We start from the raw sequence: 22,168 nt of genomic DNA, 5'->3' as shown, positions 1-22,168 counted from the left end.
AGTACTTTGCATGGGCATTGCCATCTTTGGCCAAGAACACACTTTCAGTCTTTTGTTTTCTACCCTTCATTGCACAAAAATAGAATCTCACGACCAACAGCTCTTTCAATTTGGCAAAGCCACGCCATTAACAAGTAGAAATAACACATTCTCATTTTAGCTTTGCAGCTGGCAAATGTCTACAGCCCTTTGACACACATACAGACAGCAACAGTCCTATAGATCTGAGGCAGCAGTTAGGTAACTAAGTGATCAAATATACAAACAGGTCCTCTTGGAGGAATTGCTATTTATTAAAAGAGTTTATCATACACAAAACTGGGTACAGGCATACCAGTCACTTAAAAAGTTTCTAGTGCTATGCAAAAATTATCTGAGTTTAATAATCCTGATGATGCATTGAACTTTGACTTTTAGGTGTGTATTTTTAGGTACTCAGTGACAAAGGAGCCTTCATTTTAGGACCAAATTCAATTTAGTCCATATTCTGCATAGGTATCCTGGACCCATTCCTTCTTTTCATTTAGTCTTTCCCAGTGACAATCTTCCCCAACCGGTTTTGTAGACTGCCATCCAAACTGCATTTTGGTGCAGTAGTCTGGTTATTGCTAACTGCTTTTGGACAGAGAGCTGGGATTTCCTTTTCAGTAGATTGAAAAGTGAACCAATGAAGTTCTTCTGAAGAAAGTAACACACTTCCTCTCCTAAATGACTAAACTCCACTTTTTGAAGAAAACAAGTAGAGTATTTCAAGACAGAGCACCAGTGTTTATTGCACCTGAGAATGTTTTCACTGATGAATGTTCAAGATATAGCAATGGATGACCACACTCAGAATTACAGAATGCACTGACTGGAAGAGACCTCTAGAGGTCATCTAGCAGGAGTTAGGGACATCCCCAACCTGATCAGCTGGCTTAGAGTCCCACCGAGACTGACCTTGATTGTCTCCAGAGATGAGGTCTCCATCACTTCCCTGGACAACCTCTTCACGTTTTTCCACCCTCACAGTAAAAAAAACACTTTACATGTCCAGTCTAAATCTGCTCTTCTCTAGTTTCAAACCATTGCCCCTTGTCCTATTGCTACAATCCCTTGTAAACGGTCCCTGCCCTACTTCTTGCAGGCTCCCTTCAGATACTGGAAGGCCACTCTAAGGTTTCCCCATAGCCTTCTCTTGTCCAGGATGAACAGCCCAAACTCTCTCAGCCTGTCCCAGTGCAAGAGGAGCTCCAGCCCTCTAATCATATTTGTGTCCTTCTTCTAGACCCTCTCTATCAGGTCCATGTCATTCTTGTATTGAGGGCCCCAGAGCTGGACACAGTACTCCAGGTAAGGTCTCACCAGAGCAGAGCAGAGCAGAGCGGCAGAATCACTTCTCTGTCTGCTGGCCATGCTTCCTTTGATGCAGCCCAGGATGCACACCCTGTTGGCTCATGTCCAGCTTCTCGTCCACCAGTACTCCCCAGGTCCTTTACTGCAGGGCTGCTCTCTATCACATCACTCCTACCATCTCTGAGCACACTTCTCTTTCTCACAGTGTCAGCAGGAAGGGATGAGCACTTGCAGCCAAATTCCAATTAAGTTCCTACATGTGCTGCTCACCAAGAGCTGTCCCCAGCCTGCTGCATTATTTGGACACTACAAATTGCCCCTTGGAGATATCTGGTTCTTCCATTGACCAGGCAAGGTGGCTTACAGTGGAAACCAGGCTGCCTGCTTGTGGGCCTTGATGTTCAGTATCCTCAGACGCAACAGAAGTAAGAGAATATGGCAAATGTTCAAGTTCAGAAGCTGAAAAGGAAACAGTTGAAAACAGTAAATAAACCCTCACAAAAATACAAATACAATGCATTTCACAGAATGATATAATGAGAAAACAAACACTGCTCTTTCACAAACACCACAGACTGGATAGCACTGGTTCAGACATTTTAATATTCAGAGGATTAAAGACATATAAAAAGTGTAAATCATTCATCTGTTTAAAAACAAGAAAAGGTGATTCTTAGGCGTTATGAGCAAAGTATCACTTGCATCTATTACCAGCAAGTGTATGTCAGGTCACTGTCATCTGAACACTGAAATGTACCTTCTCTCATGGCACTCATACACCTCAGTGCTCTGGACAAAATAAAACCCTGACAACCTTCTCAAATATACCTTCAACAAGGTGTTGCGATACAGCACCTCTACAAGATGAATGCAGTATGCAAAACACAGCACCTCTACAAGATGAATGCAGTATGCAAAACACATTTGAAAATCAGTTCTAGGTGTCTCTAACTTTTATATGAGGGGAAACAAAGCTTTAGTCCATCTTCCTCTTTTTCCCTTTAGCAGGAGATTTGGAGGTATGTTCGTTTTCAGCGCTTGGTTCCCAGAGTGCATTCCTTACAAATCTAGAAGCAGCTCCTTTATTGAGTTTGGATGCCTTTTTCTTGTCTGCTATTTCTTTGGCCTTGTTCATATATGTTCTTATTCTCTCCTAGGGGGAAAATAAAAAGAAGGAAAAAAAAGAAATTATATTTCACACCATTCTCCCAAGACTGCTGTCACAATAAAATCAATGAGCAGAAGCTTTCCACACTGTACATTTCTGCAACATCTAGAAAAACACCATCATTTAAATATATAAACCAGGCTTTTTGCTAACTTGAGCCTTTCCCTTTAGCAGATCTTCCACCACAGGTACCTACCACACTAATATCTGCATGGCATCCACTGTCTTAGGAACATGAAACCCTAGAGAGATGAAGACTCTAATCTACAGCAAGGCAAGAATTGTTCTTGCAAGCAAAATTAGAAAGCAAAACCCTGGATTCAGTTTAGAGTTTGGCCTGCATAAAGTCAGCAAAATAATATTTAGATATTTCACATATTTATACCTGACTACTGCCTAAAAAAAAATCAGCATGTCAGCATATCCAATCAAAGCCAAAGAAAAGCATCTGAGACAGACTCAAAGACCTTACAAGCATTACACATGTGACGACACTGAAGCTGTGTGGTTAAGATCCTGAAATGGTCATGGGACCTTATCAGTGAACCTATTTAAGGCAGCCTGATGAATTTCGAGCTGTACCGAAGTTCTTTTTATGATGCAAATTAAAAAAGGCCTATTTCCACTGCCATTCCATAAAGCAAGGAGATACAGCCTTGCCATAGAATCAATAAGGTTGGAAGAGACTTCCAAGATCATCCAGTCCAACCTATCACCCATCCCTATCCAATCAATTAGACCATGGCACTAAGTGCCTCAGCCAGTCTTTTCTTGAACACCTGCAGGGACAGTGACTCCACCACTTCCCTGGGCAGCCCATTCCAATGGCAAATCTGTTGTACCATAGCCATTCAGGGCCTAAGGGGGGTTAGAACAAAGCATGGCTTAGATTCAGCCCCACCTAAATACACCCTCCCAGTTCAACAAACTCATGTATGTGCCTACTCATCCTCATCTACTTCTGCAATCAGTAAAGCAAATCACTCTGAGAGGATAACCAAAGCCTTCTAAGATGGGGAATCACCCTTTGTTAAGTGCCTGCTTCTCCTCCCTGACTAGAAAGGACACTTACAGGAATTCTGTAAAACACATAAAAGTTTGGTTAACAGATTTCATGTCTACCCAATTTGGCCTAATGTGGCCTCTGGCTCCAGGGCCTTTAGGTGTTACTGGAATGCAAACATTAAAATACATACCCATATATACCTGGCACTTGAATTATAAATGTGGATTAACAGAACATTTATGGATACCCCTAACTCAATAAATGTTATTATGCAACCCAAACATTTCTCACATAGCCGCTGACAGCTCTTTTAGTCTGGAACTTAAGTTACAAGACCTGCATTACACAACTGCAAGATTCTAAGCAACTGTTTTGATGAGAAGTTGGCCACACATTCTGCATCAAAAACATAGCTTTAATGAGGAGAGCTTTACAAGGTCTGAAATCATGCTAGACTGTCATATTTCTTTGGTGACTGAGATGACTAATGAGAACAGATGGCACACCTACATCTATCAGCTTGGGAAAAAGGAGCTGACAAGTGCCAATGTGACAAAAGGAATTAACTCCAATGGCTTGAATCTAAGAAGACACTTTTGAATCCAAATGTATTCCCTGTATGTACACAAGGAGAGCAACTCTAAAAACAATGCAGTTGTGGCAGAATAGTCTTTTTTCATTCCCCTTCCACATGAATAAGAACCATCACAGTGTTCTTGGAAGGAAGGAATGTGCATTTATTCACCTTGATACTTGTATAAGGGAGAGAGAAGTGGCTAAGAACCTAGGCTGTGATAATTTGATCACTCTTCAGAGTTAAAATGACTGGTGACTGTGAATAAAACACCAGGATAAAATATCCACAGTAGAAGATATAATATGTACTTTTTTTAGTATCACTAAATTAATGCCATATTCAGACACTACTTAATATAGAAGGAACAAGAAACTGACTGAAAGCTCATGAAATATTAACTGATCCAGTTTTTAATATGAGCCAGCCTACACTGCTGAAAACCTCATCAAATTAAAAATAGAAGGATTCTTGTTATTCAACCTAGGTTTGCCACATTTTCTCAGTCCTATCTTCTGTTCGCCTGTTTATGCAAGGATTACATTTAAGCTAAGCATATCCCTATTGCCCTGATGTAATATTTTCATTTATACAGGAATTAAAATGGGTAACTGTTAAGTTTTGATTTAATTTTTTTTCCTACAGGCTAAATAATTTGATTTTTAAGTCAGCAGAATTTTCAAGATAGCTGGGCCTTCTACACTGTAGTCATGCATCTAAATGGAATATAAAGACAAACCCAGGAGATTTATTATAGGTTGTAAACATGTCATTAATGCAAAATTACTGGACAATACACATACGACTGCTGCCAAAAAAGCTTTTAGCTTTGTTGCTGAACTGGATTCTTTACTGCTGAGAAAATGAATTAATGGAGGACTTGGAAAGGGAGTGGGGGGGGCTCTTTCCCGTCTTCGCAAGTAAATCAACTGCGCCATACTTTCAGAGTCACACAAAACTAAGAAAAAGCAGCCTCAGAGTTTAACATGATTCCAAGTATTTGCAAGGAAAAAAGTCACACTGGAAGTTATAAATTATTATCAGGCATCTGTTTTTCCATTTAACAGATACAGGTGAAAAACTGCTCTGTTCAGAATCCAGTTCTCAAAGGTAGAGAAAAGATGACACTATTCATTTTCTTCTTCTCTTCTAATTTCAAGAGACTACAACTCTGCTTTAAACAGTACTTTCTGGAAATAAAAATAGAACTATTTTAGTTTTACAAGCATATCAGGGCATATGAACAGTTATTATAACACCAAATACCATAAGCACACCAATATGACAACACAGCAATTTTAAACATAGATGTAAACATTTTTTTACTTCTATGTGAGCTAAGTGCTGCCCTGCACAAGTGAAATATTGCAGCACATGCAGCATGAGAATCTTACCAGTTCTTGTTTCACTGGATGTTCCTTTGGATTGATGCCCTGAGTAACCAAGTATACTACAAGAAAAAAACATGGGTTCTTTTTGAAACTGAAGGCTGTCATGACTGAAGTCACTTCCACATAAAATCATTAATATGAATTGGAGTTAACTGTGTTAAACATCTGACAAACTACTATCATCAAGTATTTCAGCTAAAAAAAAACCTCAACCCAATAAATCTCACATGGTTAAACTTTCTGTCCTTAAAAGGACACAAGATGTCATCATGAACAAAAGAGTCTGATTTTGTGAATATCCATTTTTGATTTAGAGCTTCAACTTCATTTACTCTATGGATGGCAGTAATATGGGTCCTCAGGGTAATTACAAGTCTTTAATTATTTGGCTTGAAACCTGATTATCTAAGGTTTGCAGCTGTCTAGAAGATGTTCAATAGCAATCATAAACATTACTTGTTCCTCCTACCACACACTTACCCCAGAACATTGAATTCAGTGTGTACGCTGAAACTAGATCCAGCTTTGCTTGCTCAAGAGGGTCTAACTAGAATGAGAAAAACCAAACAACACACACCTGAACATTTGTGCACAGACTTTAGTAACATGCAAATTTTACAATGGTGAATGCATTCAGAAACACACTCTGAATGAGCCCATTTTTACATCAAAAGTGGATTGAGACTGCCCATTTCTGTGCCACCACAGCACCATTCACTCCTCTGCAAGCATTGTTTTTCCAGCTTGATGTTAAGTGCTGCATTCACATATGGCCAAAAGCACAACAATCTCTTGGCCTGTAGCTCTTCAACTACTCTTCCCATAGTCAGAAATAAATCCTTATGCTTCCACAGAAATTTAATTCAATATTCTTGTTACTATGAATGGGGAAAAACCCCAAAATCCAAGCTGAAGCTCAAATGTGACTACAGTACACTGCAAACAATCAATGAGTATTTACACCACACATGGTAGACTGTCTTCAATGCATGCTAGAATACTCAGGGCTGTAAAACAAAGGAGGAACAAAGGTAATGAGGTCTTTTCCTTGGCTGTCAAAGTCAATTTATTATTTCAGTCCTATAGCATTTCCAGAAGCACTGATAACATCATTGTACAGCTCACTAGTCCTAACATGGATACTGTCAAAAGATCAGTGCTGTCAAGTCTGTTTTCTTTGTAATTTATTTGTGTTAGAATACTCAGAGGATAAAGAAGTTCCCTCAAGTGCTGGCTTTTTCTTGCCCTACAGAAAGAAATTATGTGTTAGGTTTTCAATGTTAAAAGACAGAGAGGCTTGTATGAAGTCTTTGGGCAGTACCCTGCTCTGCCTGTATGTCCTGAAAAAAAACCCAAACAAACACATTTTACAGACTTATGCTTTATAACATAGCTAGAAGACACAAGTGCCAGGTTCTGCAAGTCTAGACTTCTAGAATCAGATCAGTTCTCACTGCTATCAATTCACCTTCAGTTCCTTCTGGGTATACCACGTTCCACTTAGTCATGAAAAGGTCTCAAAAAAGTGAATGACCTCCCCATGACGAAAGAGGACCCTGCATGCACCAAGGAAGGTCAGGAATAGCTAGAATGTCCTCTGCCTAAACGACTCACTGGTAAGATCATGACTTTGCAGCTTGAAAGAGACCATCCTCCACTGTTACATTTGTAAGACCATCTGGATACTTTGGAAATGTAAGAACTTAAAATATTTTAGGTATCAAAGGTAGGAAGTGTCACAGTTTTCTTTCCCTGTGTGGTTGCTAGTCTAACACACCCTTTAATTTCTATTTTGCTTTCCAAGGATTCTTGTGTTAATAACAGAAGACCTCTCCAAAGCCAGATTGTTTACCTTTTGGAGAAGCTCACTCCTGGGAACTGACATCATAGTCTTCAGCATCTCATCTACAGAACCAAGAGATTTTTCAAAGGATACAAGATAATCATGGATTTCGGTGGGGTAGTCTTCCATGTTAGTGTCATCTTCTGACATGTCCATCTGGAAAGAGGAAACAAAACTAATCATCCTTCTTCATTAAGGCCTTACAGAGTCAAAAGACTGAATTTTACAACAAAAAGCATTGTCATTCACTCATCCAATGTAAGAAATGCCTAATTCCAAAGAGGTCTAGCAGGTAAAGTCAACGTTGACACAGCTAAAGGTCCTAAAGCTTCAGAGGTATCTCCTAAGTGCTGTGCAAATCGGCACAAAAGAGCGTTACAAATGACACAACTGCAGTGCCCACCCTCCTCACAGCCCCAAACCAGTATTTAGCTTTTATGGTCTGTGATAGAAATAAATTATTTGCTTGTTTAAGAGAAGTGCTCTATAAATCACAGCATATAAAAAGCTACACCAAGTAACAGGCAGGACACTAAAAAAAAAGCAAAAAACAAACCAGACATTACTTCAGCTTTAGAGCAGTTACAGAGCACCAGCTAAGTCAGGCTCAGTTACATCTTCCAGTACTCAATTTAAGAGCTAGTTCAAGAAATCCTTTGTGTGAACCCTGCATCCAATTTTTCTGAATTTCCTATGGTTTGGGGATTTCAGAACACTCTGGAAATCTCAAACACATCTATGCACAGCAACTCTGAGATAAGCAAAGATGCAAAACAATCCCAAAACATTCCTCTTTTTTTGATCCAGCATTCACGGCAACATGACACAGCTACTGCCAAGCCACCTGGCTGCTGCCTTACAATCGATATCATTAATTCCTCTCAAATCAGTCTCAGTTTGTTAATAGTACTTAAAGCTAGGTTATTTTCCTCAACTTCTACTGACTGAGCAACATCATTTGCAACGTCATAAGGAAAGAAGAGAAAAATAAATAATTTTGTGGCCAAAAAGGTCGTGGTATGCTGGGGGGCATCAAGAAGAGTATGGCCAGCAGGGCAAGTGAGGTTCTCCTCTCATTCTGCTCTGCACTTGTGAGGCCACCTCTGACATACTTTGTCCACTTTTTTGGGCTCCCCAATTCAAAGACAGGGACTTGCCAGAGAAGGTACAGAAAAAGGCTACAAAGATGATTAGGGGATTAGAACATCTCCCTTATGAGAAGGTAGAGTTAGGTCTTTTTAGTCTGGGAAAGAGAAGACTGAGGGAGGAATCTCATCAGTGCTTATAAATACTTAAAGCATAGGTGTCAGGAGGACAGGGCCAGGCTTTTTTCAGTGGCACTCAGCAACAGGACAAGGGACAAGGGGCACAGACTTGAAAAGAAGAAGCTGCATCTAACACGAGGAAGAACTTTTAATTTAAGGGTGTTGGAGCACTGGAACAGGCTGTCTAGAGAGGTGGTGGAGTCTCCATCTCTAGAGACATTCAAAGCCCACCTAGATGCATTCCTGTGCAACCTGCTCTAGGTGAATCTACCTTGGCAAGGGTGTTGGACTTAGTGATCTCCAGAGGTCACTTCCCTTCCACTCTTTGCCATTCCATAACTGTGACGTTCCTGCTCACTTGGTGAGCTGCATCAAGAACAGTGGGAGCACCTGGATCATGGCAGTACTTCCTTCTTAGGATCTGACAATCCCACTACTCTGCTGCTGCGTACAGAGAGTGGGCACATATATTGTAGAAACTGCACTTTATCTACAAGCACTAAGTGCAAACAGCAAGGAAACAGCAAGCAGCTGTCACATCACTGCAGTTTGTTTTAGATAAGGATTTGATCTTACCTTTTTCTTGGCAAGAGCAAGGTATGTGTGAGAGAGGTTTCTTTTTATTTATATTGTCTCTTGGAGGTCAAACAGGAGGAAGATTGAGAGGAAAAACAGTCTGGAGCTTCTCAAGCTTTGTCTGCAGCTCCTTTTTCAACTGTACCAGTGTGATTTCAGAACTATCAGCCAGTTAACAAGCCCAGTTTCATGACTGCTGTTTGCACAGTCCAGAATTATAATCCTGCTCAGCTGCATGACTTTTCATCCTGGGCAGAGATGGTTTTCAGACTAAGTACAGAATCACAGCACTAATGACAACACTTTGAAGGTCCCCTCTCCACCTCAGCATGTAACTCACATATACAAATACTGCTCCAGCCAGCAGCCACACATCTAAGCTAAAAAGCATAGCTGAACCTACGTAATATTGCCCCCAGAAGAAACCTGAGCAAGACCCAGGATGGAGAATTAGGCAGGGAGAAACTGAATGACATTCAACAAGGGCAAGTGTAGAGTCTTACAACCTCAGGGATCAGTATAGGTTGAGGACTGACCTGTTGGAAGGCAACAAAGAGGAAAAGGACACAAAGGGTCCTTGTGCATGGAAGGTTGACCATGAGTCAGCAATGTGCTCTTGTGACCAAGAAGACCAGTGGTGTTGTGGGGTGTGGTAAGCCAAGAGAGGTTCTTCTCACCCTCTACTCTGCCCTAGTGATGCTGCATCAGAAATACTGTGTCCAGTTCTGGGTCCCTCAGTTCAAGAAGGACCTCAAGGAATGGCTTGAAAGAGTCCAGCGCAGAGTCACAAAAATGATTAAGGGAGTGGAACATCTCTCTTGTGAGGAGAGACTGAGGGAGCTGGGGCTCTATAGCTTGGAGAGGAGGAGACAGAGAGGTGATCTTATTCATGTTTTTAAAAAGGTAGAGGGTGAGTGCCAAGACGATGGAGCCAAACTCTGCTTGGTGATGCCCAAAGACAGGACAAGGGACAATGGGTGAGAGTTGAGGGATAGGAAGTTCCATGCAAACATGAGGAAAAGTTTTTTCCCTGTGAGGGTGACAGAATACTGGAACAGACTGCAAGAGGATGTTGGGAGTCTTCCTCTCTGGAGATATTCAAAACCCACCTGGATGCACTCCTGTGTGATCTGGCATAGGTGATCTTGCTCTGGCAGGGACAGTTGGACCAGACTGTCTTTCAGGGTCCTTTCCAGCCCCTGACATTCTGTGATTCTGTGATATTGCCTCCATAAAGGCAAAATTGCAATACAATTATTTTTTCCATTTAAGATAGCATTGTTTATGTTTGATTCTGTCCTGGCCACTTGCATTATAATCATTGAATGGTCTAGATTGGAAGGGACCTCAAAGATCATCTAGTTCAAACCACCTGCCATAGGCAAGGACACCTCCCACTAGGTCACTCAAGGCCTCATCCAACCTGGCCTGGAACACCTCCAGGAAGGAAGCATCCACAACTTCCCTGGGCAATGTGTTCCAGTGTTTCACCATCCTCACTGTAAAGAAATTCCGAACATCTGTATCAGGAACAGTGTGGCCAGTAGGATGAGGGAGGTTATTCTTCCCCTGTACTCAGCACTGGTCAGGCCACACCTTGAGTACTGTGTTCAGTTCTGGGCTCTTCAATTTGAGATGCTGAGGTGCTGGAATGTGTCCAGAGAAGGGTGACAAAGCTGGTGAGGGGCCTGGAACACAAACCCTCTGAGGAGAGGCTGAGAGAGCTGGGGTTGTTTAGCACGGAGAAGAGGAGGCTAAGGGGTGACTTCATTGATATCTACAACTACCTGAAGAGAGGTTGTAGCCAGGTGGGGATCAGCCTCTTCTCCCGGGCAATTAGCAACAGAACAAGGGGACACAGTCTCAAGTTGTGCCAGGGGAGGTATAGACTGGATGTTAGGAGGAAGTTCTTCACAGAGAGAGTGATTGGCATTGGAATGGGCTGCTCAGGGAGGTGGTGGAGCCACTGTCCCTGCAGGTGTTCAAGAGGGGAGTGGATGAGGCACTTAGTGCCATGGTGTAGTTGATTAGCTAGGGCTGGGTGATAGGTTGGACTGGATGAGCTTGGAGGTCTTTTCCAGCCTGGTTGATTCTATGATCTAGTTTAAATCTCCCCTCTGACAGTTTAAATCCATTACTCCTTGTCTTGTCATTACAAGACCCTGTCAATAGTACCTCTCTAGCCCTCCTGTAGCCCTGCTTCAAATACTGGAAGGCTACTATGAGGTCTCGTCGAAGTCTTCTCCAGGCTGAGGAGCCCCAACAATCATCGCCTGTCTTCATAGCAGAGGTGCTCCAGCCCTCTTCATGGCCTCCTCTGGACTTGCTCCAACAGTTCCATGTCCTTCTTGTGTTGGAGGCTCCATAACTGTCCACAGTGCTCCAGGTGGGGTCTGACAAGAGCCGAGTAAAGGGGGAGAATCACCTCCCTTGCCCTGCTGGCCAAGCTGCTCTTGCTGCAGTCCAGAACACAATTGCTGTCTGGGCTGTGTGCACACACTACTGGCTCACACTGACCTTTTCATCAACCAAGACCCCCAGGTCCTTTTCCTCACCCTTCTTAGATTGATTAAAAGAATTCTGAAATAATGTTTGTTGTTAATTTTTATTTTTATAATAATGCATAGAAAATTCTCAAAGTTACAGAAGAAACTACATTTTCCCAATTCTTTAATAGTTAAGCTTGTTTAGAAGGTGTCTGCCAACACAGGTTTACTATTCTTACAGATGCAGGGAGAGAAGTGTAATCCAATCCAACAATCACCTACAGAGCTTAATGCACTGTGGTCTTAATTTGATGGACAGGCATGAACATAGGGATAAATTCCAACTTTTCTCTCTCCCTTTATCAGAGCACCCAGCAATAGCAACTGCAGGAATAAAAACGACCAAACTCCCACAGCAGGAATATGTTATCAATCAAAACTCATTTTATCTATTTGATGGCAGTTGCAAGGATTACCAGTCACTGGAGTACATAGGATATTCTTCCTAATATCCCAAGCTAGACCAAAAGAATGCGACAGAGAAAGAACAGCAAGATAGAAGGAAAGATAACAGAGACAATCCAAAATGTGTTTTTCTGTGATTGCTGTCTCATGAACCAGAAAACAAAAACCCCCAAAGTTCCCCTCATACAGCCAAGTATGTACTTGACAGTGTCAATTATCAAGAGGGAAAAAAAACAACATCAGCCTTCAACAGATGGAGGCTGCCCATCAGCCCATGTACAGCACTCTTCATTGATAAGTCTGCTCCTTCTGCTCAGGGGAGAGGGAAGAATTTGTTGAACTTTGGTTTTCTGTTCATTTCAACAGGAACTTGTGAGCTCCTACTCCTGCTGTGGAGGGACCTCTCTCTTTCCATTAGACTGTTGTTTCAGCATTGCTAATCTCTAAGCAGGATGTTACAGTGTTGGCATACGCCAGCAATAAGGCAGCAGTCAACAGCCTAAAATAGTTTTGATAGTATTAAATCAGCAAGAACAAACTCACACTACATTACAAAACATGTACACCGGAAACTCTCCAACACGGTCCCTGCCAAAATCAACACACAGACTGCAATGTCACACCTGCAGAATGACAAGGCTAAGGACAAGAGGAAGCAAGAAAACATTAGCGATTCTCCGACCCCACACACTTTAGAAATACCCCACTAGTCTCAGCCGGCTCTGGGAATATAAATGAAGCTATTTATTTACAGCTAGCACAATATACAAGCAGATATTTACAGTATATACAGTTATAGACAGAAATATACAAGGTAAAAGTAACACAGAAGCACAACTCCCCTCCCAGAAACCTGAGTCCCCAGGAGGGGCTCTCAACCACCCCTGCACCTTCCCCCTGCCCCTCTCAACCTTACCCCAGTCCTAAAGAAGAACAGAGGTTCAGCCAAGAGGTTAAGAAGCAAAGGTGAGTGGAAGGTGAGATTAGGGAGCTGCAGCTCAGTCAGAAGCCCAAAGCAGAGTGCAACAAAATGGTGAGAGTGTTATCTAATGTTTTCGTTTCTTCAGCAAGACTCTGAGGGGAGTAAGCATCACCATTGGTTTCCTTTCACAGCCTATGATCTAGTTCTTTTCACCAAAACATTCCAGCTTGCTTGAAACTAGCACAACACCTAAGGGCTAAACTGCACTCAACAGTTTTATTGCAGTTACTAAACCACAGGTAAAATTCACCTCACGGTTTTACAAGTGTTTCTTGAACAGTTACAAATTCAATTCACTTCCTGAAGTCAACGTTTACCGCACAGAGGTTTCACTGTTGAACTTACTGACCTTCAACCAAATTTTATTTGGCACAGAGAAAAACAGTAGAAACAGTCAGAGAAGTTGGGAAAATACTTGCTGAGTGAGCATGTAAAAAACAGGGACACCTGAGAGAAATAAGGATGGCAGCATTTTGATGATGAAGTAGCAATATTATTCATAGATTCACAGAATGTTTTGCGCTGGAAGGAACCTTAAAGATCATCCGGTTCCAGCTCCCTCACCACAGACATAGCCACTGTCCACTAGCCCAGATCGCTCAAGGTCTTGTCCAATCTGGCTTTGAACACCTCCAGAAAGGGGGCATCCATGACCTCCCTCGGCAACCTGTTCCAGTGTGTTACCATCCTTACTGTAAATAATTTCTTTCTAATATCCAATCTAAATCTACCCTCTACCAGCTTAAAGACATTACCCCTTATCCTATCACTATAAGCCCTTGCAAAAGTCACTTCTTGGCTTCCTTGTAGCCACCTTCAGGTATTGGAAGGCTGCTTTGAGGTTTCCCCACAACCTTCTCTTCTCCAGGCTGTGCAGACCCAACTCCCCCAGCTTGTCCTCAGAAGGGAGATGCTCCAGCCCTTTGACCATTTTGTGACCCTCCTCTGAACCTGCTCCAGCAGGTCCACATCACTCTGATTCTAGGGGGCCCAGAATAGAACACAGTACTCCAGGTAGGGTCTCACAAGAGCAGACCAGAGGGGGTAGAATCACCTCCCTTGTCCTGCTGGTCACACTTCTGATGCAGCCCAGGACACGGATGGCTTCTGGGCTGCCAGAGTACATTGCCAGCTCACGCTGATGCAGAACACAATCTACGGTTGTGTGCATAATGGTAATATTATGAAGGTTCTTTAATTTTGAGAATGCAAACCAAATTTCACAACCCAAAAGCAAAAAATAGAAGAGACGAGGCCTGCTCTGATTAAGAACACCGAAGTAAAGAAGTAGTGATGAAAAATGTGGTGGGACTTCACAACACCAATCTATCAGAAACAACTTTCCCTTTTTAACCCTAAGCTTTCAAATCTGCCGTGTAGTTTACAGGATGACAGCATCAAAAAGAACTATGTTTGAGGAAGAAAAAGACTTTAAATCACAGAAGCAAACAATTTTCATCAGCAAGCTCATTCATTGATTTTTCTGGTCAAAAAATATTTTATAAAATTAATTTTCATGGGTGGAAAAATCTGTGACTGTTCTGAAATTCTTGAAAAATGCTAAATATTTTTTTTTCCAGAAACATGACTGCACTTATGTAAACTTCTGCTTAGAAAACAAGAAAACTCCTCCTCTTCTCTCCAGTCGTAGGAAATACAACACTCAACTTGCCAAAAAAAGGGAAGGAAGGAAAGTATCAGGCACTATCAACCACATAAAAGATACAAATATGAAAAGAAGAAAGTGAGGAAAAGATGACATCTTCTGCAGGCTGCATAAAAAAGACTAAATCACCTGACAGTCAGAAGCAGTTTACCAGGGTGCTAATGTGGCTATTGCTCCAAGATCCAGCTGAGTTAAATGCTGTATTAAGGAAGTTTAAATACAAGTGAACAAAATACAGGTGACTGTGCATAATACAGAAATCATCCATCTCCAGATTTATCTTTCAGGAGAATGATAAGATCTCTGTAGACTCCTTGCTGGAAAAGCACACCCATGACTGGCATACAAAGGTATGGAAAAAAGGAAAACTGCAGACAATTTCCAGGAAGATTTTATGAACTGCCATTAAATGCATTTGGTGCTTTAACACAAAATATTTGACAGCTGGTTTAAAAAGCAAAACCAAACCTCCTTTCCTGCCCACCCCAACAGGAAAATCATATCTGTCTTAGAAACAGATCCTAATTAGGCCCTGGGACACCTCTGAGAGATTCTGAAGATTCACAGTGAAAAGAAATGCATAGATCAACACAAAACCACAGAATGTTTTAGGTTGCAATGAACGTGGCAATAGGAAACCCAAAAAGACAGAATTAAAGATTGCTCAGCGTTAGTGCGCATAGTTTTCAACTGGAATTACAACTGCCAGATCAGGATAAATGTGGGCCGCCTGAAATGTTTTCTAACATGCAAACAGAAGGCAAAATGAATCCAGCATCTTTCGTTCTGCTTTATATTGCAATTCTCTTCAGACTTGTGAGGCTGGAAAAGACCTTCAAGATCACTGAGTTCAGCCATTAGCCCAACACTACCAAGACAGCTGCTAAACCATGCCCCTCAGCACCACATCTGCATGGCATTTAAATACTTCCCAGAGTGATGCCGTCACTTCTCTGGGCAGACTGTTCCAGTGCTTGACAACCCTTTCAGTGAAGAAATTTTTTCTAAGGTCCAACTCTAACCCTCCCCTGGCACAATTTCAGGCTGGTTGTGATAGTTTGGGTGTTCCCTGTTCCCCCACACTTTAGAAATCACCTAGACTAGACTCAGCCAGCTCTGGAAATAGGAATGAAGCTATTTATTTACAGCTAGCACAATATACAAGCAGATATTTACAGTATATACAGTTATAGACAGAAATACACAAGGTAAATAGGTAATACAGAAACACAATTCCCCTCCCAGAAACCTGAGTCCCCAGGAGGGGCTCTCAACCGCCCCTTCACCTTCCTCCTACCCCTCTCAACCCTACCCCAGTCCCAAGGAAGAATAGAGGTTTGGCCAAGAGTTTAGGAAGCAAAGTGGGTTAGCCAAAATGGAGGGTGTGTTAGAGAGATGCAGCTCAGCCAACAGCCCCAGAGAGAGTGAAAAATGGTGCCGAGTGTGTGTTATCAAATGTTTTTGTTTCTTGTTCCCATACATCTCAGCAAGCCTGTGAGCAAAGTAGACATCACCACTGTTTTCCTTTCACAGCCTGTAATCTAGTTCTTCTCACCAGAGCATTCTAGCTAGCTTCAAACTAGCACACTGTTTCCTCTTGTCTTGTCATTTGCTACTTGGGAGAAGTTTATTCTAATCTGTCTTTAAAGGGAAGGAATAATATTTTCTGAGGCTTACTTATACTCAGCCCATGGTGGAAACCACACGAGAAATAGGTTATCTCAACTTGGCTTAACCCACACTCACTACAGTCCCATCTGTATCCAACAAACCAACTCTACTCTAAACCTGCACAATTCATACAACATTTTTATTCTCAGCTGTCCTACTTTCCACGTTTGATAGCATAGTTATTTCCCCTTCTGAACACAACCAATACAGTGTGGCTCTTCTTCAGCTCCCACCTGTAGATACACCCATCAGTAAATCATAGAATCAGTCAGGTTTGGAAGAGACCACAAGGATCATCTAGCTCAAATCCCCCTGCCATGAGCAGGGACACCTCATACTAGATCAGGCTGTCTAAAGCCTCATCCAGCCTGGCCTTAAACACCTCCAGGGATGGGACTTCCACCATCTCCCTGGGCAACCCATTCCAGGGTCTCAACACCCTCACGGTGAAGAACTTCTTTGTAACATCCAGTCTGAATCTACCCAGTTCTAGCTCTGATCCATTGTCCTTAGTCCTATCACTACCTGACATCCTAAAAAGTCTCTCCCTAGCTTTCTTGTAGGTCTCCTTAAGATACTGAAATACTAAGCTGTCTTTAGGTACGTTCAGAACGCTTCTAAGGGAGAGGTTTTCATAAAAGCTGTCACATTCAGACTATGCTACCACAGGTCGGTTCAAGGGACATTAAAGTGGTGATAGGGAATTTGTACATCTAAACTAGTCTGTAAAACATCAAAACTTCTGGTTGCACTGAATCTAGTAAGATCTTCTTGTACAGCAAAATACCATCTGCTAGCACAAAACCATCCACAACCAGCAGAGTTTTGTTAATGACAGCAATCAATACTGAATACTTCTGTCCCGCCAAATCTGCAGTGAACAAGAACTACATCTGCCTCCAGTTCCTTCATGCTCTGGGTTTACTACCTTTCCACTGGTACCAGCACCATGAATATCCAGAATTAAAGCCAAGGAGTCTTTCAATCCCTTCAACTGCTGACCTCTTTTGTTTCCTTTAGCTACTAGTTCCACAACATGTGACAAAGTACTTCCTTTTACTAAAACTCAATTTCCTGTGTTTGCACTTCATGCAGGGCCTTTCTCTCACTGTTTAGAACGGCAATCCCAACCTATTTTTGACTGTTCATTATCTGACTGTGCTGATAAAATTCTGTTCAACTATTAGAAGCATATTTACTCTTTTTTTTTTCAGTTGAACATAGCACAGTAACTGTGAGATGTTGTGTTCTAAGCATTGTATTCCAAGCATCAAAGAATCATAGAATCAACCAGGTTGGAGAGACCTCCAAGATCATCCAGTCCAACCTAACACCCAGCCCAATCCAATCAACTACACCATGGCACTAAGTGCCTCATCCACTCCCCTCTTGAACACCTCCAGGGATGGTGACTCCACCACCTCGCTAGGCAGCCCATTCCAATGCCAATCACTCTCTCCGGCAAGAACTTCCTCCTAACATCCAGTCTATACCTCCCCTGGCACAACTTGAGACTGTGTCCCCTTGTTCTGTTGCTGGTTGCCTGGGAGAAGAGACCAACCCCCACCTGGCTACAGTCTCCCTTCAGGTAGTTGTAGACAGCAATGTGGTCACTCCTGGGCCTCTTCCAGGCTAAACAACCCCAGCTCCCTCAGCCTCTCCTCACAGGGTTTGTGTTCCAGGCCCCTCCCCAGCCTTGTTGCCCTTCTCTGGACATGTTCCAGCACCTCAGCATCTCTCTTGAATTGAGGGGCCCAGAACTGAACATAGTACTCAAGGTGTGGCCTGACCAGTGCTGAGTACAGGGGAAGAATAACCTCCCTCATCCTACTGGCCACACTGTTCCTGATACAGGCCAGGATGCCATTGGCTCTCTTGGCCACCTGAGCACACTGCTGCCTCATCTTCAGCTACCATCTACCAGTACCCCCAGGTCCCTTTCCTCCTGGCTGCTCTCCAGCCACTCTGTCCCTAGCCTGTAGCACTGCTTGGGGTTGTTGTGGCCAAAGTGCAGAACCCTGCACTTGGCCTTGTTAAATCTCATCCCACTGTCCTATGCCCACCCATCCAGCTTGTCTAGGTCCCTCTGCAGGGCTCTCCTACCTTCCAACAGTTGCTTCTAGCTTAGTGTCATCTGCAAATTTACTGATGCTGGACTCAATCCCCACGTCCAGATCATGAATAAAGATGTTGAACAGGACTGGGCCCAGCACTGATCCTTGGGGCACACCACTAGTGACTGGCTGCCAACTGGATGTGGCACCATTCACCACCACTCTCTGGGCCTGGACTTCCAGCCAATTCTTGATCCATATCAACCTTAACTGATGCAGGAAAAAAAACAACCCAGGGATCTGGATTTTAACTCTCAATAGAATTAAGTTCTTTTCCCTAAATAGAATGTAAGAGCTGATAACCTGACAGAAGACCGAGTACTATCAGCAAAGGGATGTGCAACATCACCAAAGTGATGGAATAATAGAGAAAAGTCATTTAATCTGAGGAGGTGGAGTTTTCATAGAGATTCAGACAGACAAAATAAAGCCTTGTAGGATAGAGAACAGAGATGCACTTTGGCCTAGCACAGGAGAGAGAGCATGGCAATAACCACAGCCTGACACAAAAGGGACAACAAAAAAACTAGGGAGGACAGAAGAAGCCAAAAGAAAGGAACTGAAGTGACTTCCTAGCACAAGAAAAATGGAATTTGTACAGAACAGCATGCATGGAAAACATGGTCACATGAAGAGGCAACTTAATGTGGTGTGTTACACCACAAGCCTGCACTAAGAATGGAAACCAGCCAATGAACTATAGCAAACAAAGAGAGCTCAGACAAAGCTAATACGGTCTGCAGCCTCAAAGCTTTCACAGTCTCTCATCACATCCCCTTGGCATCATCTCTACAGTTAACAATATCAGGCTTCACTCTTATTGTTACCCCTCAATCAATCACCTCTCTTTCTTCTGTCTATGCCACCTTTTCTTTCGGTGTCTGCTTCTGTAACCAGGAGCTGTGGTGACCAGCAGCATTCCAGTGCATTCTTTATGTGTTTAAAGGAATTGATCATTTCTCAGTTCACTATTCTATTCCATACACACCCTACGGTTTCCTGCTGCTGTCATTAACAGCAAACAAACAGCTTCACTAAAGGCAGGCAATCCACATGAAACACAGACCAACTGTGCACAGATGAAGAATTGATTCCAAAAATCTTAAACCACTTCAAAGAGGAAACACAGCAGTCAGAAAGGTCTGTGTGACTGCTGCACCACATGTCTGAATAGAAGCCTAAGAACTCTAACAATCACTTCCAAGCTTCTCTCCTTCTAGGCTATAGCTTTAGGTTAAGTGCTTTCTGAATGCTTTAGCAAGAGCCATCCTGCCACTCAATTAGCAATGCCCATGTAGTCCCGCTTGGAAGTGTTCTTCCATGTTTTGAACCACAAAATGACCCAGACACCTTCCAATTTTGATTTATTTTACAGTCAGGTCTTTCCAGTTTTTGTCTCAGAAATGAGGCCTTTTTGTTAGTGTAACCTGAAGTGTAATTTGCAAGGCAAAGCCCCTTCTAAGATGCTTCAGAAAGCTTTGACAACACATAAGGAAGCAGCAACAACCTTTGCAGCAACACCAGAGAAACATAAGAAAATCAACTTCATGACAAGCACTTCAGCTGAGTAATTTTAAGTATCACCTGCCTTTGTGTTACAGGAAAAGAGTGTTGCTGAACTATTTTAGCCATGGCCTGGACGTGCAGGCTGCATGTTCTTACAAGAGTTACCAAGTTCTCAAGGTTCCTTCAGGTACAAAACTATTTGCCTGACCTTTAATAGGAATGCACACTGCTTACTGCCCAAATGGAGCCTTCTTGAGTACAACCCTTCTCAAGACATAACTCCAGGTGAAAACCCTCTTTTTCATGGGCAACTCCACAAGTCATGAATTCAACTGTGCTTATGCTCACTAACAAAACAGGTACCACACACAACTCCATCCTCGGTTCTAGGAATTTACAGAAGAGCATCCATACATCTGAGGCAGGGATTCGGAGCTCTTCTGGAAGCAGAGTTCAGCTCTTAGGCCACACACAGAGATTCCCGGCTCATGTGCATACCAGGTGAAATAGATATGCACACAAACCAAGGCCTTCCCAAAGATTTAGAAACAAAATTCCCTGTTCCAGCACCTCTTTGTGAAAGATGAAGCACTGTCCTGATTCTTCAGACACAGTAAAATGGGGTTTTTAAAGGAGGTCTATAAGAAATATGAGGATAGGCTTTTTAACAGGGCCTGTTATGACAAACCAAGAGGCAATGACTTTTTAAACTAGAACTTTTTATGATAAATTGATTTAGACTAGAGATGTGGAAGACATTTTTTACAGAGAGGGTGGTAATATACTGACCCAGGTTGTCCAAAGAGGTGGCAGAAGCCTCATCCATTCCCGGAAACATTCCAGGTCAGGTTGGACAGCAATCGGCTGTAGCTGCAGAAGCCCCTGCTGACTGCGGCAGGGTGAGACCAGACGACCTTTAAAGGTCACCTCCAACCCAAACCACTCAGCGACTCTGTGATTCTCAGCATCCGAACCCAATGCTTTCGGTCACAAGGCTTTCTCAGGGAGCTCGATGTACCCGCGAAGGCCCACACAGGACTACTGTTTATAATACACGGCCCAGGTCTGACACCGACCTTTTCGGCCAGCCTCACCTCCATTTCCAAACAGACTGGAGCCCCAAGGGGTCGTCACAAGCCTCACCTCCATTTCTAAACAGACTGGAGCCCCAAGGGGTCGTCACAAGCCTCACCTCCATTTCTAAACAGTCTGGAGCCCCAAGGGGTCGTCACAAGCCTCACCTCCATTTCTAAACAGACTGGAGCCCCAAGGGGTCGTCACAAGCCTCACCTCCATTTCTAAACAGACTGGAGCCCCAAGGGGTCGTCACAAGCCTCACCTCCATTTCTAAACAGACTGGAGCCCCAAGGGGTCGTCACAACGCACTTGGGAGCGGCCACCAGAGGCCCTGCCTCCCGACGACACGGCTCCCCCTTGTCCAACGCCCTAAAACCACCCGGAGCAATCTGACTGCCAAGGTGACAACCCCTGCTCCTCGCCAGGTCCTCATCTCGCTGTCCGGGCCGGCTCTGGGAGCCCCCAGGAGAGGGGGAGGGACACGCTCTTACCTGCAGGCCGGCGGCCGAGCCCCACGGGCCGCGCCAGGGGGAGAGCCACGGCGGAGGCAGACTGCGCCGTCGCGCCGCGGTGACGTCTCCTCCGGGGCCGCTGGCGCCGGTGGGGCGGGGCAGGGCAGAGCGCGTCGGCTGCGGCTGCCGGCGGTGGGCGCTGCCGGTGGATGCTGCCGGCGGTGAGCGCTGCCGGCGGTGGGCGCTGTCGGTGGGCGCTGTCGGTGGATGCTGCCGGCGGTGAGCGCTGCCGGTGGATGCTGCCGGCCGGCGGGCGTAGCGCTGCGCTGACAGGCGGCAGGGTGGCAGCCGCTCCCGTCCTTACGGGAGGAGAATCGGGCCCGCTCTCTGGCGGCAGAAAGCCTGCCTTCCCGGCAGCCAGCTGCTGGGGGTGCAGAAGGGAAACAGCCGGCGCGTCCCCCCGGCTGTTCCCAAACGCCCCGAACTGACCCCCAGTAAAAGGGGAGGCGCAAACTGGTTTTCGAGGAGGCTGCTTAGCACCGGAGATGCTTTGTTTACCCGGAGGTATCCCAGGGGAAAGGCTGAGGCACG

The 22,168-nt window shown here is 43.8% G+C and overlaps 1 protein-coding gene across 2 annotated transcripts; it reads right to left on the bottom strand.

Moving 5' to 3' along the window:
* Positions 1-747: 747 nt before the first annotated feature.
* C1D (C1D nuclear receptor corepressor) lies at positions 748-21,731 on the bottom strand. 2 transcript variants are annotated; one of them, XM_064146204.1, is made up of 6 exons: positions 20,838-20,932; positions 7,327-7,473; positions 5,955-6,021; positions 5,478-5,533; positions 2,288-2,488; positions 748-1,794 (listed from the first exon to the last, which is right to left on the bottom strand). In XM_064146204.1, the coding sequence occupies exons 1-5, from the start codon at positions 20,868-20,870 to the stop codon at positions 2,312-2,314; spliced, it is 480 nt and encodes a 159-aa protein (XP_064002274.1). In that variant the 5' UTR covers positions 20,871-20,932; the 3' UTR covers positions 748-1,794; positions 2,288-2,311. The 2 variants fall into 2 exon arrangements, with proteins under 2 accessions (XP_064002274.1, XP_064002275.1); XM_064146205.1 differs by lacking the exons at positions 748-1,794; positions 20,838-20,932 and adding an exon at positions 21,617-21,731 and having other exon boundaries at positions 1,909-2,488.
* Positions 21,732-22,168: the final 437 nt, after the last annotated feature.

The sequence above is a fragment of the Pogoniulus pusillus genome, chromosome 7 (genome assembly GCF_015220805.1).
Source record: "Pogoniulus pusillus isolate bPogPus1 chromosome 7, bPogPus1.pri, whole genome shotgun sequence".
Lineage (NCBI taxonomy): Eukaryota > Metazoa > Chordata > Aves > Piciformes > Lybiidae > Pogoniulus > Pogoniulus pusillus.
Note: the sequence above shows the minus strand (reverse complement) of the source record. Positions and strands in the feature narration are given on the sequence as shown.

Excerpts from the sequence above, each read along its gene's own strand:
- C1D (XM_064146204.1), bottom strand. The coding sequence starts at position 20,870 with ATGAGGCTTCTGCCACCTCTTTGGACAACCTGG. Across the intron at positions 7,474-20,837 it reads CACCTCTTTGGACAACCTGG|ATGGACATGTCAGAAGATGA; the intron begins GTCAGTATATTA and ends TCCTCTTTCCAG. Across the intron at positions 2,489-5,477 it reads ATCCAGTGAAACAAGAACTG|GAGAGAATAAGAACATATAT; the intron begins GTAAGATTCTCA and ends TTTTCCCCCTAG.